This window comes from Ascaphus truei, chromosome 7 (genome assembly GCF_040206685.1).
Source record: "Ascaphus truei isolate aAscTru1 chromosome 7, aAscTru1.hap1, whole genome shotgun sequence".
In the NCBI taxonomy this organism is placed as follows: Eukaryota; Metazoa; Chordata; class Amphibia; order Anura; family Ascaphidae; genus Ascaphus; species Ascaphus truei.
In genome coordinates this window covers 40,344,078-40,367,907 of record NC_134489.1, presented here as the reverse complement: position 1 = coordinate 40,367,907, position 23,830 = coordinate 40,344,078, and the positions used below count along the sequence as shown (strand labels likewise).

At 47.6% G+C, this 23,830-nt stretch overlaps 1 protein-coding gene across 5 annotated transcripts in view; it reads left to right on the top strand.

Annotated features, from left to right (window-relative positions):
* The window catches only part of LOC142499066 (perilipin-1-like), a 50,114-nt gene extending 26,284 nt beyond the window's left edge, over positions 1–23,830 (top strand). For 4 of the 5 annotated variants that reach the window (XM_075607882.1, XM_075607881.1, XM_075607885.1 and 1 more), the window contains one exon: positions 22,454–23,830. In XM_075607882.1, coding sequence (XP_075463997.1) covers positions 22,454–22,750 — 297 coding nt within the window. In that variant the 3' untranslated portion in view covers positions 22,751–23,830. Of the gene's footprint in view, positions 1–14,646; positions 14,825–22,453 lie in introns of those variants that run through there. The other variant, XM_075607887.1, reaches the window with a different exon arrangement.

The following is a 23,830-nucleotide window of genomic DNA, read 5'->3' as shown; positions in this document are numbered from 1 at the left end:
CTGTATACAGAGAATAACTTGAGTAATAATATGCCTGCATCCTGCATGAGTGCCAAGTATCCCCGGCCCTAATTTTAATGCTTATTAGCGTCTTATAATACATGAAAGGCTGCTAATTGCATTGTAATTCATAGAATGTTATAATCCTATTAGCACTTTGTCTTGACGTCAGCACCGGACAGGGTCAGCTTGTTGATGTGGAACTAGACATAAATTATAGACATTTTTGTAGTGACTGAGGAATCTATTCAAGCTGAGGACGCAGGGGTAACCCAGACCAAAAGGTTGGCATGGGCAGCACTATCAGAGTTACCATCCTGACTCCAGCTCATCATCGATGTGCATGCTAACTCATTTCATGCATTTTGGTGCAAAAACGTCTTGTATTTTTATAGAGGAAAAGAATCTCATCTATTTTTCTTTTTTTGTTTTGAAATGGCAATCCTGCCACTAGATCAGTGATTTTCAACCGGGGTTCCGTGGGCGTCCATATAGGATCCCCTGCAATTTTTAGGTCATTTCAAAATTGTACCAAATACAGACGAATTTATAATGTATCTGATCTCAGACGGGCTATTAGAGAGGGTCGGGGTTCCTTACAATGCATCTGATCTCAGACGCGCTATTAGAGAGGGTTGGGGTTCCTTACAATGCATCTGATCTCAGACGCGCTATTAGAGAGGGTTGGGGTTCCTTGCAATGCATCTAATCTCAGACGCACTATTAGGCCGTGCTTATAGTGCCAGCGACGCGACGTCGCCCGAAAACAAAAGCATTGCCACCGCCGCGTGCGCAAATAGTGCGCGCAACGTCGCCGTCTCGAAAACTGATAGCCACCAAAATCGCGTCACGTTACGGCCCTTGAACCAATCAAATTGCCGGAATTACGCGCCGCCGCCGCCCGGCGAAATATAACTTTCGCCAATGGCGACGGGTGATGCCACCCGTCGTGTCGCCATCGACGGCACTATAGGCACGGCCTTATAGACGGTCGGGGTTCCTTACTATACATCTGATCTCAGACGCGCTATTAGAGAGGGTTGGGGTTCCTTACAATGCATCTGATCTCAGACGCTATTAGAGAGGGTTGGGGTTCCTTACAATGCATCTGATCTCACACGCGCTACTAGAGAGGGTTGGGGTTCCTTACAATGTATCTGATCTCAGACGCGCTATTAGAGAGGGTCGGGGTTCCTTACAATTCATCTGATCTCAGACACACTATTAGAGATGGTTGGGGTTCCTTACAATGCATCTGATCTCAGACTCGCTATTAGAGAGGGTTGGGGTTCCTTACAATGCACCTGATCTCAGACGTGCTATTAGAGAGGGTTGGGGTTCCTTACACTGCATCTTATCTCAGAAGCGCTATTAGAGAGGGTTGGGGTTCCTTACAATGCATCTGATCTCAGACACGCTATTAGAGAGGGTTGGGGTTCCTTACAATGCATCTGATCTCAGACGCACTATTAGAGAGGGTTGGGGTTCCTTACAATGCATCTGATCTCAGACACACTATTAGAGAGGGTTAGGTTTGGGGCCCTAATCAGCTCTCAGGGATAGACAAGGCCAAAGATAACCACACTCCATGTGTGCACCATAGAGTTTCTCTCGCTGAGTTGTAATGGTGCACACAATTGTCTGACTGAGGTTTTAGACTACAAGCTCTTTTGATCAGTGATAGCTATGGTATACTGTATGCGGTGTATGGTGCATAAGCAGCACAAGATAAATATAACCCATTAAAATCAATAGACATGTGTGTTTCCCCTGTGCACATCGCAGGTGATGTGATGCTAAATTTCGTCTGCCTTCCTTTCACTGCCAGCAGGTACAGAGCGTGGGATCCACATGTGTAGATAAGCATGACCGAGCCGCCGTGTCTCGCTCTGCGGTCGCGTGAATGCAGAGCAATGTGCCTACCTATAATAGCAGCGGTAACAAAGAGAACTATTTACTGCTGTACCTAGCTATTACACTGAGCTGACACACGCTGCCTCATCCCCGCTCAGACAAAACAGAGCGAGGCATTGCATGTGACAGCACAATGTGTCCGCAGACAACAGCCTTTGTGATTCCAAGCTTTGAGTCAATAAGCAGTTTTATTCCGTGAAACGCGACGCTCTGCAAGCCCGTCTCTGGCACCAACGGGGAGAAAGCAGCAGGCCTTCACTGAGCAATTACCCGGAAACAATAACAGTATCTTGCATGCACATTTCCATGTATATTTATGTATGTCTTTATATAGCACCATTAATATACATAGCGCTTCGCAGCAGTAATACACGTGACAATTATATAAATAACAAATAATACAAATAGCACATGATGGGAATAAGTGCTTCAGACCATAAAAATGTACATTTAGGAAGAGGAGTCCCTGCTCCGAAGAGCTTACAATCTAATTGGTAGGTAGGAAGAACGTACAGAGACAGTAGGAGGGCATTCTGGTAAGTGCGTCTGCAGGGGGCCAAGGTTTATGTATCAGGTGTATAGTATTAGCCACGGAGCTACTCGTATGCTTCGTTAAGCAGGTGTGTTTTAAGGTGTATAGAGAGGGTACTAGTCGGGTATTGAAGGGAAGAGAGAATATCCAGAGGTGTGGGGCAGTCAGTGAGAAAGGTTTAAGGTGGGAGAGGCCTTTAGAAGGGGGTAGAGGGAAGACATCCTTGAGCAGAACGCGAGTCGGGATGGTGCATAGCGAGATTCCATTCCTAAGCACTGTTACAATACGAATTTGAGGGGAACATGTGCAGCCACTGCTGGTGTGGGATTCTGGCTGCCCATTTATGGGGCTCTGACAGAGTGGAAGTCAAAGAATAATGAATGATATATACAGTTAGGTCCGTAAATAATTGGACACTGATACAAGTTTTGTTATTTCGGCTGTGTACCAAAATAAATTCAAGTTACAGTTAAATAATGAATATGGAGTTAAAGTGCAGTCTATCAGCTTTAATTTGAGGGTATTCACATCCAAATTGGAGGAAGGGTTTAGGAATTACATTTCTTTAATATGTAGCCCCCTCTTTTTCAAGGGACCAAAAGTAATTGGACAATTGGCTCAAAAGCTGTTTCATGGACAGGTGTGGGCTATTCCTTCGTTATTTCATCATCAATTAAGCAGGTAAAAGGTCTGGAGTTGATTCCAGGTGTGGCATTCGCATTTGGAAGCTGTTGCTGTGAACCCACAACTTGCGGTCAAAGGAGCTCTCAATGCAAGTGAAACAGGTCATCCTTAGGTTGCAAAAAAAAAAGAAAATCCATCAGAGAGATAGCAGGAACATTAGGAGTGGCCAAATCAACAGTTTGGTACATTCTGGGAGAAAAGAACGCACTGGTGAGCTCTGCAACACAAAAAGGCCTGGACGTCCACGGAAGACAACAGTGGTGGATGATCGTAGGATCCTTTCCATGGTAAAGAAAAACCCCTTCACAACAGCCAGCCAAGTGAAGAACACTCTCCAGGAGGTAGGCATATCATTATCCAAGTCTACCATAAAGAGAAGACTTCACGAGAGCAAATACAGAGGGTTCATCACAAGGTCCAAACCATTCATAAGCCACAAGAATAGAAAGGCCAGATTAGACTTTGCCAAACAATATCTAAAAAAGCCAGCCCAGTTCTGGAACAGCATTCTTTGGACAGATGAAACTAAGATCAACCTGTACCAGAATGATGGGAATAAAAAAGTATGGAGAAGGCTTGGAACGGCTCATGATCCAAAGCATACCACATCATCTGTAAAACACGGGGGAGGCAGTGTGATGACATGGGCATGCATGGCTTCAAATGGCACTGGGTCACTAGTGTTTATTGCTGATGTGACAGAGGACAGAAGCAGCCGGATGAATTCTGAAGTGTATAGGGATATATTGTCTGCTCAGATTCAGCCAAATTCACCGAAGTTGATTGGACAGTGCTTCACTTTACAGATGGACAATGACCCAAAACATACTGCGAAAGCAACCCTGGAGTTTTTTAAGGCAAAGAAGTGGAATATTCTGCAATGGCCGAGTCAATCACCTGATCTCAACCCGATCGAGCATGCACTTCACTTACTGAAGACAAAACTTAAGGCAGAAAGAACCACAAACAAACAACAACTGAAGACAGCTGCAGGAAAGGCCTGGCAAAGCATCACAAAGGAGGAAACCCAGCGTTTGCTGATGTCCATGCGTTACAGACTTCAAGCAGTCATTGCCTGCAAAGGATTCTCGACAAAGTATTAAAAATTAACATTTTCTTTACGATTGTGTTAATTTGTCCAATTACATTTGAGCCCCTGAAATAAGGGTTGCAATTCCTAAACGTTTCATACGATATTTTTGTTCAACCCATTTAATCTGAAAGTCTGCACTTCTATTGCATCTCGGTTATTTCATTTCAAATCCATTGTGGTGGTGTACACAGCCAAAATTATGAAAATTGTGTCAGTGTCCAATTATTTACGGACCTAACTGTATATGTGTGTGTCCTATAGTCATAATCCGTAATATCTACTGCCAACCAGCTAATTACGCCAACTAGGGGCATACAACTAGGCTGTGTATTCGTGTGCTCAGCCTGAGCAATAGATTTTGGTTAAGTAGGACTTCGCTGACCAACCTGAGTCATATAAGTATGCGAGTGTGCGTGCCTAAGTCACATAGCTGTTTTGTACTGCGCTGCCACACGGCTGATCTTAGCTATACAGGTAACTTGTATACCTGTGCCAGCCAGCTGAGCGTCCCCCGGCCAGCACTGCATTCCCGGCCAGCACTGCATTCCTGTGCTGAAGGTTGCCCCTCAGAGAGGAACATTGCTCGCATTCTTTGCATTGTTTGCCCGGGTGATTGAGCAGTGAGCTGGCAGGTGAGAGGGTCAGCGGTGGCCGGAGATATGAAGTCATTCTGCGAGGCTGCCCCCCGCCACCCACTGGGGGGGGGCAGCCAGTTTACTAATAAAGAGCATCTTACAGTGGCACACGTATAATACCACCATTCCTGCTAACTTTTACATGATTATTTCAAGGGGGCTTTGAAGGGTGTTCGGGGGAAATGGGGTTTGCAGTGGGATAGAGTAAAGGTGGCTGGGATACACTGAAAATCCAACCCCAAACCAAGAAACCCTCTTGAGTCCAGTGTGGCTAGCAGTGCTTTTGCGGGCATTAATAGGGTTTACTTAAATCCCTACACATCAAAACCTACATTTCCTCTCTATTGCCTTTGCTTCTCTTTATAATGACTGTCTCTTAACTCTAATTTGTATAAAGCAGGGGCGGCCAACTCCAGTCCTCAAGGGCCACCAACAGGTCAGGTTTTCAGGATATCCCAGCTTCAGGGCAGGTGGCTCAATCAGTGATGTGTCAGTAGGGGGAGTTGGGGGGCGTTACATGGTGCACAGATTATAATAAGGTGTATCACATTCTGCGTCTCTGTCCCAGCTTGCACCTTGGGGAGAGTCAGTAGGAGGAGTTGGGGGAGTTACATGGTGTACAGATTATAATGGGATGTATCACATTCTGCGTCTCTGCCCCAGCTTGCACCTTGGGGGGAGTCAGTAGGAGGAGTTGGGGGGAGTTACATGGTGCACAGGTTATAATGAGATGTATCACATTCTGTGTCTCTGTCCCAGCTTGCACCTTGGGGGGAGTCAGTAGGAGGAGTTGGGGGGAGTTACATGGTGCACAGATTATAATGAGATGTATCACATTCTGCGTGTCTGTCCCAGCTTGCACCTTGGAGAGAGTCAGTAGGGGGAGTTGGGGGGCGTTACATGGTGCATGGATTATAATGAGATGTATCACATTCTGTGTCTGCCCCAGCTTGCACCTTGGGGAGAGTCAGTAGGAGGAGTTGGGGGGAGTTACATGGTGCACAGATTATAATGAGATGTATCACATTCTGTGTCTCTGTCCCAGCTTGCACCTTGGGGAGAGTCAGTAGGAGGAGTTACATGGTGCACAGATTATAATGAGATGTATCACAGTCTGCGTCTCCGCCCCAGCTTGCACCTTGGGGAGAGTCAGTAGGAGGAGTTGGGGGAGTTACATGGTGCACAGATTATAATTAAATGTATCACATTCTGCGTCTCTGCCCCAGCTTGCACCTTGGGGAGAGTCAGTAGGAGGAGTTGGGGGAGTTACATGGTGCACAGATTACAATGAGATGTATCACATTCTGCGTCTCTGCCCCAGCTTGCACCTTGGGGAGAGTCAGTAGGAGGAGTTGGGGGAGTTACATGGTGCACAGATTATAATGAAATGTATCACATTCTGCGTCTCTGTCCCAGCTTGCACCTTGGGGGGAGTCAGTAGGAAGAGTTTGGGGGAGTTACATGGTGCACAGATTATAATGAGATGTATCACAGTCTGCGTGTCTGTCCCAGCTTGCACCTTGGGGAGAGTCAGTAGGAGGAGTTGGGGGGAGTTACATGGGGCACAGATTATAATGAGATGTATCACATTCTGCGTCTCTGCCCCAGCTTGCACCTTGGGGAGAGTCAGTAGGAGGAGTTGGGGACGAGTTACATGGGGCACAGATTATAATGAGATGTATCACATTCTGCATCTCTGCCCCAGTTTGCACCTTGGGGAGAGTCAGTAGGAGGAGTTGGGGGGAGTTACATGGGGCACAGATTATAATGAGATGTAGCAAACTACACAATTTTCATCTGAGTGGAAAATGGAGCAACGCGTGAAAACTAGATTGTAAGCTCTCTGGATCAGTGCCCTCATTTCCTTTTTGTATCTGTTTGTGCACGCTTTCCCATATTTCTCCTCCCTTCCGGACAGAGCCCCTACCGATTCTCCAATTAGCACCTGGCTTTGGCCAGCTTTTAATTGCACTAAATCACAAAAGCATATGCTTCCTTTATTTAACCCCTTCAGGGCCTTTTCACAAATTTCACAAAGTTTAGTCCATAGGACAATAAGAAATGACATGTATTCAGTGCCGCTACCTGCTAAACGGAGGTTACTGTGACGAGGTTGGCGGCATGAATCATATTTTGGTCAAAAGATGCAACCAAATGACTCCTTTGTCGCACAGACTTGGGTTCTAAATGTATATTTTAGCCCAGTTTGGTAGGAACGCAGGATCTGTTCTTCTGTTTTCCATATTGGTATGTAACTGTTTCTGTAATTATCCAATCTCTGTACCCCCCATTGTACCGCGCTGCGGAATATGTTGGTGCTTTACAAATAAACAATAAATCAGACTGGTATGTGCACGTTCCTTACATTGATATATTTCCCCCCCCAATGTGTATATATAGTGGGGTGGTGGGAGAAACTCTGTAAAGAACATACAGCACTGTATATTATTCGATGGTTGCTCACTATTTTGCACACCAGGGCCAGCTGACCATCAGCGCAGCGCGTCCCACTTTGTGGTCACTACAAAGGCCAGATTTATTACACCCCTTCATTGTAAGGCTGCGCTTATAGTGCCGGCGACGCGACGTCACCTGAAAACAAAAGCATTGCCGCCGTCGCAAGCGTTCATAGTTGATAAAATGTGATTTTTCAGAGGCTGTCGCCACATGTGACAGCCTCTGAACCAATCAATCGCCAGGTCGCCACATGTGACAGCCTCTGAACCAATCAATGGCCAGGTCGCCAGCGACGTCTCCAAAAGTTAAATTATAACTTTCGCGGGTGGTGACAGGTGACGTCACCCGTCGCGTCGCCGTCACGCACACTATAAGCGCAGCCTTTGGCAACGCACCTGCAGGAAGGGGTTAAATTATTGGTGTGATATCCGCTTCCCCCCCCTGTTCGGCGATGACCCAGAGCTCCCCCTGATCATTACACTGTGCGAGTTATCCCTCAGGATATTAGGCGCGGGGTGCACTTAGCCAGGGTAAGTTGGATGGATAGAAGCAATTGGTGGCGATTACGGGAAATTCGCCGTCACCGGCTGTCCCTGGCCTGGGGACAGCTTTTCTTGTCTCGCGCAGCTCTAATTCTGATTACGGCAAATGATCCTTTACTTTGAGTCACTTCCCGTCTAGCTGTAGTCAAGAGCTTGTTGGAATCATTATAGCGATGAGCAGAAAACAGCACATTGGGGACAGAATGGCTCCGATTAGCAATGCCTGGTGACATCGGTCACAGCTGCCTGACGCCTCACACTTCAGCACCACTCGCTTGCCCACGATATATTTTCATTGGACGACCCCCCCCCCTATAATAAAGATCCAATGTATCCAGGGGCGCTCCATCTTGGATTATTTACATATCAGGCACTGGGAGGCCAAACCTGGGGTGGATTACAGATCGGTGTTTTGGAACTTCCACCGCTGCCGAAAGGAGCAATTCATGCCGTTTCCATTTTTCAACACAGGTATGAACCAGGGGGTCTCCGGAGCTGAACCCCATTCATTTCAGCTTCGGGGACCCCCTGCTTCTGGAGATACTTACCTCCGTAGCGGGTGCCGGTAGCCGCTCCGGCTGAGCTAGCTGGGTTTTAAAGTTTAAAGCTCCCGCGTCACTCGGGCCAATAGGAAGCCGCGCCTGATGACATCGCGGCTTCCTACAGGGCGCGGGAGCTGTGAAACCCCGCCATTAAATGAACCCCGGTAGCCGAGTGAGCTGCTAGCAGCGCCCCCTACGGAGGTAAGAATCTCTGGAAGCAGGGGGCCCCCGGGAACTGAAATGAATGGGGTTCAGCTCTGGAGACCCCCTTATTTTAATCCAATGTAAAAAAAAAAAACGACATGGATTACCGCTGCAAAGATCAGGCGAAGCAAGAAGAAGGGACAGGTTTACAGTGTCCTAGAGGAAGGGAAGGGACAGGTTTGCAATGTACTAGAGGAAGGGAAGGGACAGGTTTGCAGTGTCCTAGGGGAAGGGAAGGGACAGGTTTGCAGTGTCCTAGGGGAAGGGAAGGGACAGGTTTGCAGTGTCCTAGAAGAAGGGAAGGGACAGGTTTACAGTGTCCTAGATGAAGGGAAGGGACAGGTTTGCAGTGTCCTAGAGGAAGGGAAGGGACAGGTTTGCAGTGTCCTAGAGGAAGGGAAGGGACAGGTTTGCAGTGTCCTAGAGGATGGGAAGGGACAGGTTTGCAGTGTCCTAGAGGAAGCAGAACCCAGAGCCAGCTAGCGTTCCAGCGTAATAAACAATGCCACAAATGAAAGATTGTTGCTTCCTGTCTCCTGAGAAGGAAAAAAGGTAACGTAAGTAATTGTGCTATAGATTGTGGTTAGCTAAGTGCCAGGAATTATACAAATACATGTAAGAGCCGCAGTCCACGCAGATCAGCATTTTGTATATTAAGAGATCTCCTCTTGCCCTTTACGACGCTGTTTTTATTTTGTACGTCTGCTTATTACTTTTCCTCCCCAGGAGATGTGAAGGGTTTGAAAGAGCAAGGGATTTATTCTGGATTAGAAGCGGCCCGATCTCTCCGCGGAGAATTTCTGATATAGAATAAGCCCTTAAATCAGGGGGGCTCAGCTCCAGTCCTCAAGACCCCCCCTCAAAAGGTCAGGTTTGCAGGATATCCCTGCTTCAGCACAGGGTGTTCAGTCAAAGACAGAACCTGTCGAAGTCTGAGCCACTGATTGAGCCACCTGTGCTGAAACAGGGATATCCTTAAAACTTGATCTGTTGGGGGACGGGGGGAGGGGAGGGGTTATTGAGGACTGGAGTTGAGCACCCCTGATCTAATCCGGAAGGTTACAAGGGGGCTCTCTCTAGAGCCCAGTGCAGTCGGAAGGTTACCATGGTAACTTTAAAGGCTAGAGATGAAGAAAATCCTAATGTTTAACACACAAGAAGGAAAGAGCAGAACCTGTTAGTAACATTATATGAGTCACACTCACACTCACCCTCACACAGGCTTCTGGGGGTTTGTTGCTATTATATCAGTTTACAACTATATTTTAAAGAGTGATGTAGCGTGCTGACAGCATGCGGGGCCACCTTTACTAAACGATGCTATTCCACCGACACCTTACGGCCTATCCAGCGGTAAGAGGCCCTTCAGTGCTGGAACGTGGCTGAGGACACAGCATTGCTTATTACATATGGTCCATAAGGCTGTGTATATGTTGGTGGTGTGTATAAATTGGACTAATACATGGAGGATGTCCGGCAAATGTTGTTCTGAGAAGGAATCCATCATCCCTCTTATTGCACAAGCTTCAGCAGCCCCACAAAATGCCCCACACAGCGCTCCGGAGCAATAAAAGGTGTTAGTTATTAAACCAGAAACCAAGGAAACAGTGCCCCGGCCCATCCTATTGTGAGGCCCCTGTGCCCATCACCTCCCCGAGAGGTGAATGCCTCAGAAGTGCCCGCTCGCGGGGGGTGGGATCCAGTGGAATTCTCCGTAGTTACATATTAACCTCGGTGGAGTGCTAAGGCCAGGCATTGCTGTATGGAAAACTACAAGGGTCTCGCTCACCGGGGGGTGGGGTGGGGAGGGGGAGGGTCTCACTCACCGGGGCGGGGGGGGGGGGAGGGGTGAGGGTGTCCACTTTCTTCAAACAGTTACAAGTGAGAAGAAGCCAATGGAAATACCACGTGTGAGCAGGTTCACATGTACTCAGGCAAGTCTGCAACACACTGCTCTTCCCCATTATCTCCTAGCAAACAGTGCTTCCACCGCTGCTAAGGATTCTGGGAAATCACATGCTGCATTAGGGCTCGTCCATGCTGAGAGCGAGTGCACCTGCCATGCAACGCACTGCGGCAATGAGTTTGTCCTGTGTATGCGCGCACGGGCCCGGGAGCGTTCTGCGCTCAGCTGGGGCGCTGGCCCTGGTCCCCATGCGTGGTTCAGCCAATGAGGGCAAACCGCTCACGTGATGTCACTGGCACGCGCCCGCCCACCCCCCCTTGTGCGCGCAACTACACCGGATACAAATTGCCCCTGCTCTCACGGGAGGGACGCTCAGGCGAGAGCGCGCTCACTCCCAGCATGGCCGCGTCCATGCTTAGCGCGACCAAATGGCTGTGCCTCAATGAGGACGGCTATAGAGCGCGGGGGCGACGGCCGGGTCGCATGATCATTTCAGCCAATGAGGGTGAACCAGCTCCGTGACATCACAGCCACGCCCCCCATCGCGTCTCCCCCTAGGCCACAAATCACCTCTGCTGCAAGCCGTACACAGCTTTTCAGCACAGCCTGGGATAAAGTGCAGAGCCAGTAAACCTACTCACAGACAGCTCTTTCAGCCTTTTGGGTCTCATCAGTGTGAGGCTGGTTATACTGGCTTTGCAATGTGAAGCTGGCATAGGTTTGACACACACCTTAATTAAGTTATGGCGGGTACAAATGGTGAGCACAAGTGGGAAGGCAGGAAGCGACTTTGCCATGCAGTCAGAGAAGGACCATGCTCTGTGATCGTTACAAAATGGCGGTGCGGTCCCAGATGTCAAAAAGGTTAACATTTTCTTAAGCTTTAGGGCTTGACTCTTTGGACTGTATTTTACATTCTGTAGAGCGGGGGTCCCATGAAAGTCTATGGAGAAGCAATCGTTTCTTGTAGAGGGGGGCGTGGAACCTGAAGAATTCATTTATTTATTGTAGGGTGGGATCCCATGAAAATCCGTAGAGAATTCATTATTTGGATGAGAAACCCTGGGGAAGTCTATGGAGAATGTATTGTTTATTGTACATGGGGGACCCTGTGAAGGTGTCGAAAACACAATCCTTTCTTGCATGTTGAGATCCCCTAGACTGAAGATGGAGACCAGGGGTAGTCAACTCCAGGCCACCAACAGATCTGGGTTATGGATATCCCTGCTTCAGCACAGGTGGCTCAATGGACTGAGCCACTGATTGAGCCACCTGTGCTGAAGCAGGGATATCCATAACCCTGACCTGATGGTGCACCCTTGAGGACTGGAGTTGGCCACCCCTAGTGTAGAGAGATTTACTTATGTAAAGAGGGGAGTTTAGGGGAGGCCAGCTGGGTATGTGTTAGCGAGGGCAGCACTGTTACAGGCTCTTGGGGGGCTGCTTGGCAGGGGATAGTAAATCTCCATCACACCGTGTTTACCTCTTCCCGTTCCCAGGAACACATGAGCCGGGGAGGACGGCGGGTGCTAGCAGCTTGCACGCAGGGGGGCTTGTTTACCTGGGCTAGTTAATCCGATCTCGCAGCGTCGAGGAATCACGTTAATGATTACAGACCCACGCGAGGCTTCCAGCTCCTTGCAGGAAAGGCAGCGGGACAGAGAATGACCGACTGGCACTATCTTATTGTTACTATTATCTTTTATTTGTAAAGCAGCAACATAGTCCACAGCGCGGTACAGAGCGACATCAATTATACAAACTGAATGTCACAAGGACACACCAGCGCAAACAGATACTTCCTTCCGGCTTTCCCGGTCTAGCTAAAAAACTGTATATCCTTTTAATTTGTTTAACTGCAAAGTATTGCGATGCACCCATAAGTGGAGGTGTGTTCTTACTCATAAAATAAAGAAGGCTGACTCATGTCATTACCCAGAATCCCTTGCTGCAGTGGAAGTCCTGCCTCATAAAATAAATGATGCTGATGATGATGATGATGATGAATGAGGGCCCTGCTCCTGAGAGCTTACACTCTATTCTGTATATATAATGTAGGGTGGCCACAGAGTTCCAGATAAGTCATGCTCAGATAGTCCTGGGTTTATACCTAATGTAGGGTGACCTGACTGCAGTGTATCAGGGACAGGCTCAGACAGTCCTGGTTTTACATCTAATGTAGAGTGAGTGACCTCTTTACTGCAGATTATCAGGGACAGGCTCAGACAGGTTGTCTATGCAATGTGATATTTGCCGAAGCTACATTTTACAAGCCTCAGGCCGCGCTTATAGTGGCGGCGACGACATCACGCTGCGGTTGCTGGAAAAATCAAATTGAGATGACTTCCAGCAATCGCACCGTTGTGTCGCGCTTACTATAAGCGCATGCGACAGCGGCAATGCACTTGTTTTGACGCGACGTTGCGGCACTGACGCCGGCACTACAAGCACAGCCGTAGCCAGCCCTGGTTTTTTGCCTAATGCACGGTTTGCTGATGTCCTTCTCACACTGCACCAACCTTTTGTATATTCATCCTTACCAACCCTGTATGTTTATGCCAATGCCGACATGATGGTGGTGCCGTCGGTGACACTGTACCGAGCCTCGCGGTTACAGAGGCCCCGCGCTCTCCTTCACAACAATGGAACCGATTGCCGGGGGGAGACTGCGGGGCCTCCGTAACTCTCTTACCTTCTCCTCCCGGCATCTCCCCCTGCATGGTCCCATCATTATGGCTCCGCGACATCAAACAGCGTCGTTTTGCCATGACAACGGGGCGACCCTGTGATGTCACACCGCCGTGCGGCGTCATGTTGCCATGACAACGGGATGCCACATGATGTTGTGGCGTCACGTTGCCATGACAACATGACGACCCCGTTGTCGTGGCAACGCCATTTGACGTCGCGGCGTCACATTGCCATGCCGGAGGAGATGCCGCCGGAGAAGGTTGAGAGCCGAGGCCCCGCACCATGTCACTGCGCCTAGAACCCCCCCACCGCTCCCCCCCACAAACATCCCAGCCGGCCCGGATCTATACACTCCGCCATGAAAATACGCCGCTCTCATTTGCTTCGCCTGGGACGTGATCAGACATATAAAAGAAATCCCTGTCCATCTCTCTGTGCCAGGACACGACGCCCTGACCCGGCTGCTTGTTGTTATTTGCGATCCCAGCCTTTTTGCTGTTACGGGCTCTCGCGTGACATGACAATGGCAGGACAGGACCCAGCGTGGTTCAGACCTGTTCCAGCGCCAGCCATGTGCTTACAGAATACACCCGTCGTGCGTACACAAAGGACACGCCACGCCGGTTCTCCAGTCCTTTCCAATTTGCACTGCGGGCTACAGGGACCCACGGGCTCTCCCCTTTGTATCTATTCTGATATCGTGTAAAACCAGGAGAGGTTATCTGATGTATACAGATTCACATGCACCCGTCCAGCCTCCCCCTGCATCTTCTCGAAAGGGTTTCTAAATCAGCGGGGCTCAACTCCAGTCCTCAAGCTCCCCTTCCCAACAGGTTAGGTTTTCAGGATATCTCTGCTTCAGCACCCACAGGTGGCTCAATCAGCCCCACCTTCAGCACACGTGGCTCAATCAGTCCCTACTTCAGCACAGGTGGTTCAATCATCCCCAGCTTCAGCACAGGTGGCTCAATCAGATCTAGCCAGCTGTGCTGAAGCTGGGATATCCTGAAAACCTGCCCTGTTGGGAAGAGGGGGGCGGCTTTGGGACTGGAGTTGAGCCCCCCTCAGGTAGAATGTTACAATCCTATACACAGAGTGACATGGACAGAAAGAGAAATACATGTATCCCTGCTCCTACTTCAGAGACCAGCATATTGATGGTAAAGGACAGCTCCTGCCAGGTGCCACCAATCAGATTGTTGTTGCTGATGTTGACTGAGCGTTTTTTTTTAGGACACGAAGGCGCAGATATAAGAGCGTTCTGGGAATTTTCCTATCCACAGAGACATCGGGGCGTGACACCGGCTGTATTGACACCAAGAGAGGGCTTTGCCATTACGGGAGGTGATAATGAGGAAGGAAGGGATTAAGCCGTTCTCATTTCCTAGTCTGTTAATTATCCATAGCGGGTTTTTTTTTAAATTATTTCTCTGTGTCTCTTTTTAGTGGTTTTTGTTCGCGTGACATTTTACCCGGGATCCTACATACTTCATGTTAGGATATGAAGAATGGTTTCATGTTTTTGGATTTCCCAGGATGGCCCACAGGGAAACGTGTTAATGGAAAGAAGTCCCAGGCAGGAATAGTTTATTAAACACGATTATTTGGCCCTTCCCTTGTGTTAGTGCACAGATATCTGTTTGATTGTTTGTTTTATTTGGGATTGTAAAAAAAAAAAAAAAAAAAAATGGCGGCCTTCAGTTACAGTAGCTGTGGTACACCCACTTAGTGACGCAATGTCATTCATAGCAGAACTGTCTCCATTTTAAAGAGAAGCTATTGTGTTGATAGACAGGCAGCATACGCCATTCAGAAGGACCTGGTTGTTTGGTACCTGCACTGCTTAGGGCAGGGGTGCTCAACGCCAGTCCTCAAGCCCCCCTCTCCCCCTCCCCCCTGCCCCCCAACAGGTCAGGTTTTAAGGATATCCCTGCTTCAGCACAGCTCAATCGAAGACTGCACTTCCCTGTGCTGAAGCAGGGACTGATTGAGACACCTGTGCTGAAGCTGAGATATCCTGAAAACCTGACCGGTTGGGGGGGGGGGGGGGGGAGGTGTGAGAGATGTGTGCAGAGGTACATTTAATGGAGACCGATTAGGGTGAAATGAAATCCTGGCTTTATTGAAACTGTTCCGTTAACAAGGCACAACATACAAAAAGACACAAAATAAACACACACCTATCCCTGTGTAAGGGCTAACTCACTTCCCCCAGTCCCTATCTACAAGACTGGGCGGATAAGCCCCTTACCAGTATACCACCCCCAAAGTCTCAGCGGTACCTTAAAGCTGGGGGCCCTTCAGGTCAGTGGTGTCCGGGTGTCTTGGTGTGCTTGAGGGTCCAGCTTCTGGCAGGTTCCTGGGTCCTCTGCATCCAGGAAATGAGGTCTGGCCCCCATGTGTCTTGCTGTCAACACACAGTCCTCCTGTGTATTCAAGACCCTCTCCTCATGTCAGCACCGTTGTGTGCTGAGGAAATCTCTCTCTGTTTCACACATGAGGCTTTTTTTAGAGTTCTAATTAGCCAGCTGGAGTCTGGTTAATTGCCTGGCTGCAATTAACCAGCACCCTTCTGGATTTAGAGGCAGTTTTTCTTAGACAGGGATAAGTCCCTGTAACAGGGGTCTTGAGGACTGAACTCTTTAATATGTGCATCAATACAATCCACACAACGATAAGTAATTAGCTAAGTTGCAGATCGATCCGTTCTCCTGTGATTGATCGGAGAAGATTCGGCTCGGGGTTCACTAAATGGCTGTCAGTGCAGCAGAAGAGGACCAAAGATGCAAAGTTCTGTGAGGAAGATCATGTGACCAGGCAGTCACTAGATACAATTGGTGCACTGCTAGAGAGAGGGCAGGGCTCAAAAAGGGGTGTGCCAGAGCCTGTCTCAGAAGAGGAAGGGGATGTGACTTTGTAAATGGTTGCTATAGAAACAAAAAATGCTTGTTACATTATAATACATTAAAAGTATAATTTAGAGTTGATTTAAAAAAAATGATACAAGTATTTTCTCATAACACAGAACGGATTTATTTAAAAAAACAGATGGAGGATTTTGCTTGGTCTCCAGCTTTAAATTAGAGCTGTTCAGCACACAGAGAAAAACGGAAGAAAAACTCTGATAATTGAAGCCTCTTTGGCTTCTAATACAATTAAGGTCCATCCAACACTAAAAGCATTCAAGACATCAGGGTGAAGCAACAGCACTTCCCTTAGCAACCAGACAAAGGGAATATCGAACGACATCCTGGAACAGCCTGTGCCAGGTAATCTGTAGGATAGGAAGGTGACATTAATAGTAACAGTACAAATAATTAGGGCCCACAGGAGCAGAGGTTCAGGCTGAGATAAGCGTCGTGTTTTAGGAATCTGTGACAAAGCCGCCCAGGAACACCGTGAAACTGATAAGTGGCACAGACAGTACAATGTATATAGCTAAAGGACATTGACTCACAGGCAGAGACGGGACTTTGCTATTAATAACATTGCTGTGCTATCACATAACGATCAACTAATACAAGATGACTACACACAACTAAAGATAAAAAATATATAGATAACATATACTCCAAGTCTTCAATTAGAAAACCAGGGGGCATACAAATGGTACCCCTAATATGTAACAAATATATCAGAAAGGCTCAGCCTTGCGTGCTCAAAAAAACCCAATGTGAATGGCTCAAAATAAGAGCCCTGCAGAATGGAGCACACAAGAATTAGATCAACTATAAATAAAAACCAAGTACCACAATAGAAATTGTATCAAATAATGTCACACATAAAAATGGATGTACATTATTTTATTTATAAAATGTGTTACCAGGAAGTAATACATTGAGAGTTACCTCTCGTTTTTCAGCATGTCCTGGGCACAGCGTTATGATGACGAATACATAGTTACATTAAGTGAGCAGGGTTATACATTATATACAAGACATCGCATGCACAGTTAGATAGATATCTTCAATCAACAACCAGGCAAATAGGATCAAGTCCAATCCAGAGGGTGCTGCTCTCTTCCAACAGGATGCACCCCAGGCGTCCGCAAGGTACTACAGAAAAACAAAAGAAGAGAAGAGCACACACCTCAAGTTACTTTAGGGGTCGGACGAAGAGGACACTCCTCGAAACGCGTAGGGTGGTTCTCTATTGGTCATTGCGAAGGCGGTGAGAGTGGAGCTAAGTGAGCGGCACGAGAGCGAGAGCAACTGAGGCTGTCCTAGATCCTCCTATTGAGAGGGACGTCAGGACGTTGGGACGCAGCACACATGGTGCGGAAGTACGGCAAAAGGACTGCCTGGTCGTCCACACCGGGGGATGTGCCTGGGAAGAAGGGAGGATCTTCTCCGCACAGCTGACTCGTCTTCCAGAGGCTCCACAGCCGCTGTTTTTATACTGTTACTTACGGACGTCTGTAAGTGGGTTTTTATTGAGTCATATGCTCAGTAAAGTAACTTATTGCACGATGAGGTGTGCGCTCTTTCCTTCTTTTGTTTTTTCTGTGATATCACATAGCATGACGGGCACCTTCTCACACTGAGCTTATTCTGCCCAACTGGATGGGCTCGTAACCACACGTGGATTAACTGATCACACAAAGATAAGAGACACCTCTCGCCCCTCCCACAAAAACATTACGGAAATGAATCCCTCAGGCGCATGGCTCATCCCACGGAGACGTCACAGACACCTTTCAAATATTTAAATATGACTATTATTCTGGTGTGTAATTTATCTATCTATCTATACAGTATATATATATATATATATATATGTGTGTGTGTGTTTAGATATAGATGTTTATATATGCATACATATTATTAATAATAGATGCTGGTCCTATAAAAATTAAAAATGGTACTCGACAGGAATGTCCCCTATCTCCGCTCCTGTTTGCCCTCTCCATAGAACCCTTGGCAGCTACAATTAGAGACGAAAAAAATATTAAAGGAATTGAAATAGGAGAGACGAACTACAAAATATCACTTTTTGCCGATGATATTATTCTAACCCTGGCCACCCCTTGACCTCCCTCCCAAACCTGCAATCCCAATTGGATCAATTTGGTAAAATTTCGGGTTACAAAATTAACACAGACAAGTCGGAGGCACTAAATCTTTCATTGACAATACCCGAAGTAAAATTGTTACAAGCAAATTTTAACTATAAATGGAGCTCGACAAAGATTAAGTATCTGGGAATACAGATATCAAGCTCCTATAAATCCCTATATCAACATAACTATCCCCCTCTTTTTGAAAAGATTAAAAAAGACCTCCAGAGCTGGAATGAGTATCAGATATCTTGGCTAGGAAGAATAGCCACAGTTAAAATGAATATTCTACCAAGACTCATATATTACTTCCAGACTCTACCAATAGACATCCCACTGTACGAGCTCAAAAACATTCAAAACACAATTTTCCAATTTATCTGGAAAACTAAAAGACCAAGGGTCGCTAGATCAATTTTGCTAGCACCAAAGGAATGCGGAGGTCTGGGAGCCCCGGACATCATTAAATACTACTTGGCGGCCCAACTAAAGCAAGTTATAATGTGGAACAATGATCCAGCTATATGCTGCTGGCTTGGGATTGAGTCTACCTATGCGGAACCTCTGTCTCTCCCGGCCGCGCTTTGGACCGAGGGAGGAAGAGAGACCTTCGCAGAGAAATTAAAACTGGGAGCAATGAGATGTGCGTGGAAGATATGGACTAGAAATAAGGGGAAATATGATCTGGCATTCCCTCCCTCATTATTGAACCTTATATTCAATAGTCCAGAGTTTCCCCCTGGCTGTGTACCGAAGGGACTTGGGAAATACAGAGAGCTAAAGATGGTAATAGCCGATGACTTTGTATCTAAAGGCAAGATTCTTCCATTTCTAGATCTACAGAAAAAATACCAAATTACAAACCTCCCAATTTTCAGCTTTTTACAAATTCGCCATTATCTACAAACGGTCTCAAAGGACTCGGCGTTTTCGCCCCTAACAAAATTTGAGAAACTATGAAGAAGAGGCTATTACTGCAAAGGTCTGATTTCGGAGGTGTATCTGGGCCTGGCGATAAAGGCAACACACTCCAACCATATGTAGCCCTTTTTCTGAACCCTCCTAAAGGAACTACTGGTCGCTGTACCACACCTGCGGCTCCAGGAGATCTGAGCCTCCGCTAGCTGGGAGCCTGGGGTAACACTTACACATTTCCTTAGCGCAGCGCCTCCACTTACCCAGGATCCCCGTGATGTGAGATTCCCCTGGGCAAGAAACATACAACACCTTATGATTGTAACTGTTTTTTACTAATGATAATGCAACGTAGCAATAACACATACATATACTTATACTCTAATGGTATAACTTTAGCGGCTGCCCCCTCTTCAGGGCAACGTCTCCGTCCCCTCACCGCGTGCCCCACACACCGTGTCCATATATTAATGTGATGGTACTATATGGTATAGGCTCAGTCTTGTAACCACTCGCTCAGTGTTCCTACAAAGAGTTTAGCCTAAGGCGGGATCAGCGCCTGATGACCGGTGTTGGTGTACTTGATGATATAAAGTACCTGCCGAGCACTCCAGTACTCGGATCAGCAACTGCTTCACAAAGGATCCGTCGAGTTCCAGCCCGACATCCAGGATCCACCGTCCGGGAAGACCCCAACCAGATGGCCGCTGCAACCGCACGAAGGGCAGCGCCCAACCTTCTGCACGGGTACGCAGCTTCAACGGAGTCCCTATCTGACTCCAGGAACTATTGTGACAGTCGCTGCACTATAGGCCGTCCCTACAGCACAGCAACCTTAGATGGCTTTAGGGAAACTCCTAGGGCCTGCGGGGTAGCCTATCCTATGCAGGTGGGTCACTGACCCCCTGCATTCACACTACCTCTCCCGTGCCCACCCGGGTCCCCTCTGGCTAACTCAGCCTAACACCTGCAGCAAACACACTGCACACACACACAATCAACCTGCAGCAACCCACTGCAGACGCTGCATACACTGTGCCTACTTGTCAGCGCTCACAGCACTACCAGCCGTGACACTGACAAGCCTGCACCCTCGCACACCTAAGGGCAGAGTCCTTAACCTTGGGGCTGTCCCTCAGTACTACCCACTACCCTAACAGGGATTGGGGCCTGCCTGGGACTTGGGGATCCTTACCTGGTGCAGGAGCCACTTGCTCCCTACACCCTTCCTTCCCCTTCCTGCTCCCAGCTCCAACTGCTCACGTGGGCTCAGCGCGCGAAATGTATCCTTTCTCCTGCAGGGAGATCCTCAGCCCTATTGGCTCCCTGGCATCACGTGGGGCGCGCAGAGGCTCCTGGGACTCGTAGCCCCTGCCTAGAGCCTTCCCTGGTAGGCTAGGGTTTCGCGGGCTTTCTCGGCACTGTACTGTCTGGGGCCTTCCCTGCGCCTGCTTGTCCCTGCGCATGCGCGAACTATCGCGCAATGGCGGCGCCCTGTTCCCCGAGCCGCCGGGACCTCGGCAACGCGATCGCGGCCCTAACAACGGGCCGCTCGCGTCCCCGGCAACCGGCCGCATCAGGGAACAGCGCACGGCTCCCTGCACTAGCCCCCACCCTCGCGTTGTGCCGGCGGGTCCGTCGCTGGCTCCGGCGGCACCCGCGACCACTCGGCACTCACGGAGGGGGGTCAGTGAGAGAAAAATAAACCCGGGGCTACACATAGTTATATGCTAAAATGGGCAGCAGATTTAAGATTTAAGCCTAGAAATAGATAGGGAAGACTGGGAGGATATTTGGGAAGCAGATTCTAAAACATCAATTTGTACCACATTAAAAGAAAATATATATAAAATGTTATTCCATTGGTACCTAACCCCGAGTAGGCTGAGCCAGATTTTCCCCGGATCCTCGGATATGTGCTGGAGAGGATGTGGGCAAAGAGGAGATATGGCTCATATCTAGTGGAATTGCCCAAAAATTCAGGGGTTCTGGATCATGATACAAAATATGATACGAGAACTCCAGGGAGTGGAGGTTGAGGTGGAACCGCTGACTCTGATTTTAGCCAAACCTATAGAGGGCTTACAGCCGCAAATGAGTAAGACGTTAAACCATGTCCTTACAGCAGCCCGCTGCTCGATTGCTGCGGCCTGGAAAAAGGTCAATACCCCCTCCAGACAGACAGTATTGAGAAGAATTAGAGAAATTAAGGTAATGGAACTCCTTTCGGCAAAACTTAGCTAAAAAGTAGATACATTTCTCAAGATCTGGGAAATATGGCCAGAAGACTGACAATTCCAAGGAACGAACCTATGTAGCCGTGCTTTGTTAGCCGCAACCCTCCTCACCCCCCCTACCCCTCGCTTCCCACCCCTACCCCTTGCTTACCCCCCTACCCCTCGCTTCCCCCCCCCTACCCCTCGCTTCCCCCCCCTACCCCTCGCTTCCCCCCCCTACCCCTCGCTTCCCCCCCCCTACCCCTCGCTTCCCCCCCCTACCCCTCGCTTCCCCCCCCTACCCCTCGCTTCCCCCCCCTACCCCTCGCTTCCCCCGCCCCCTCTTTCTCTTCTCTTTTTACTCTATCCTTTAGCCTTTTTCTTTTAAAGGGATGCACAAAGAAGCGGCTGCTTCTCTAATAAGATACACCAATGCTACCAGAAGATAATGGAAACACAAGTAAAGAAGACAAAGACATAACGTTTAATGATTTTTTGCAAATGTTTTATTTCTCTTTTCTTATGACTATGAGGTTGTATTCCTTATAATGTAATGTGTATTGTTTAATGTGTTTCATGGATCGCTGGGTTTGGAATGAAAGAAACCACATACTGTGTTTTATTGTATGGTTCTGCTGCATATACATCTGGATTTTATTCATATAGGTGATTCTGGTGCCTGGTGAGGCTATATTAAGACTGTATAGACTGGTTTGTGTCTTGCTGGAGTTTCCTTAGATTCATTGTAGGTTGTCATCGTTTTTAATGGACCAACAGAGTTCTTCATATATATGATAATACACAAAGACCTTGTTAAACCAAATATACTGTCTTGTACACAAGAAGAAGAGACCTGTGAGGTATGAAAAGGTCTGTACACACTATTGCATATTTGAATAACTCACATGTTAAAATATATCAAAACCTAGGAGAAAGGTCTGCTTCTTGGAGACCAATACTGTTTTTTGCGATTACATAGGGGATTCCTTGACTCTCACGGAGAGCTGGCACCTTGCATTTTGTTGTATGATCAGCATCAGTAACTCTCTTTCTTGTTCATGTCTAGCTGTGGAGACGTTTTCAGAGAGTGAGGAGGGCCCTGCTCCTTGAGGATGTCACCAAAGAAGTGCCAAAGCCCAGTGCAACCCCCATGAAGATAAAGATTGGCTCCCTTTCTAGGTCTGTCCGAACCCACTCACTAAGCAAGAGGCGCCTCTACTTGGAGACAAAGACCTCCAGCTACAACCACAGAATGCCCACCTTCCTCGTCTCAGGCAGTGGCAACAGGATCCTCCCGGAACAAGGAGATGAAAGTGTTCGGATCAGATACAATAGACGCCAGAGCCTGGATAGCTTCTTTTAGCCATCCAGACTCCTAGTAGACCAGGGAGCCATCTTGCACTCCTGGATGGTCACATTTCCACAGCCCTTTGGCATCTCACCTTGTTGCAGAGGTGTAAACATATCACCATTTCACAAGGGCATCAACCAGCATTCAAATACATTGTAGATATTGTGTTACAGTGTCCCTTCTAGAGCAGGCTTTGAAGTTACTATTTAATAATATCCTTTTGCACCATATGCTTGTGCATTAAAAATCAGTTGTCACATAAGAAGTGGTTTATAGATATCACCCTTGAAGAGGTCTTTCATCTTTGGGAACACTATATCTTCATTTTTTATTTAGTCAACTCAATTTGAGTACTCCTTTCTACTGACACGCATTATAATTGACAAAGAAGGGTGGGTAACCGTGTTGGTCCTTTCTTCCGTGTAGTAACAAAGGAGGGTGAGAGAGTAGGTAGTATGATACCTTTTATTGGACCAACAAGTAATTGATATGTTACAAGCTGTGGAACCTCTCAGGGTAGGAGTAGACCTGATGAAGGACTCTGAGAGGTTGGAAAGCCTGCAACATATCAACTACTTGTTGGTTCAATAAAAGGTATCATACCCGCTCCTCCCTCTCCCTCCTCTCATTATAATTAAAATATTACCACCATGAGTGCTATGTAATTCTGCATTGCTTTGCTTTTATTTCATAATCCTAAATCTGCTGGATCCATTTCCTGACACCGAAGAAGGTGAAGTATTTGAATAATATTGTAGCCCATCTACTTCTGCCGTTAGAACATCTAATATATCACTTCCCAATTAATGTAAGACAGCTACTTGGGGACATTAACTGATAGAGTTCGGATAGCGAGGGCCTTAGTTAAAGAACTCTTAATCTCTGCTCTTTATTTGAAAATGATGAAGAATTTTCATTCTTTTTTTGTGGTTGAAGGTCCAACCCAGAAATGCAGTTATTTTGGGGGTGCCTGTACAGAATGGTTACGTGTAGATACAGATGCAGAATGAGATGCACAGCGGGATGCGTAGTACAAATGAAGAAAAGGTGCAACATACATATATCACTATCAGCATTTTTTTTTTAACCAAA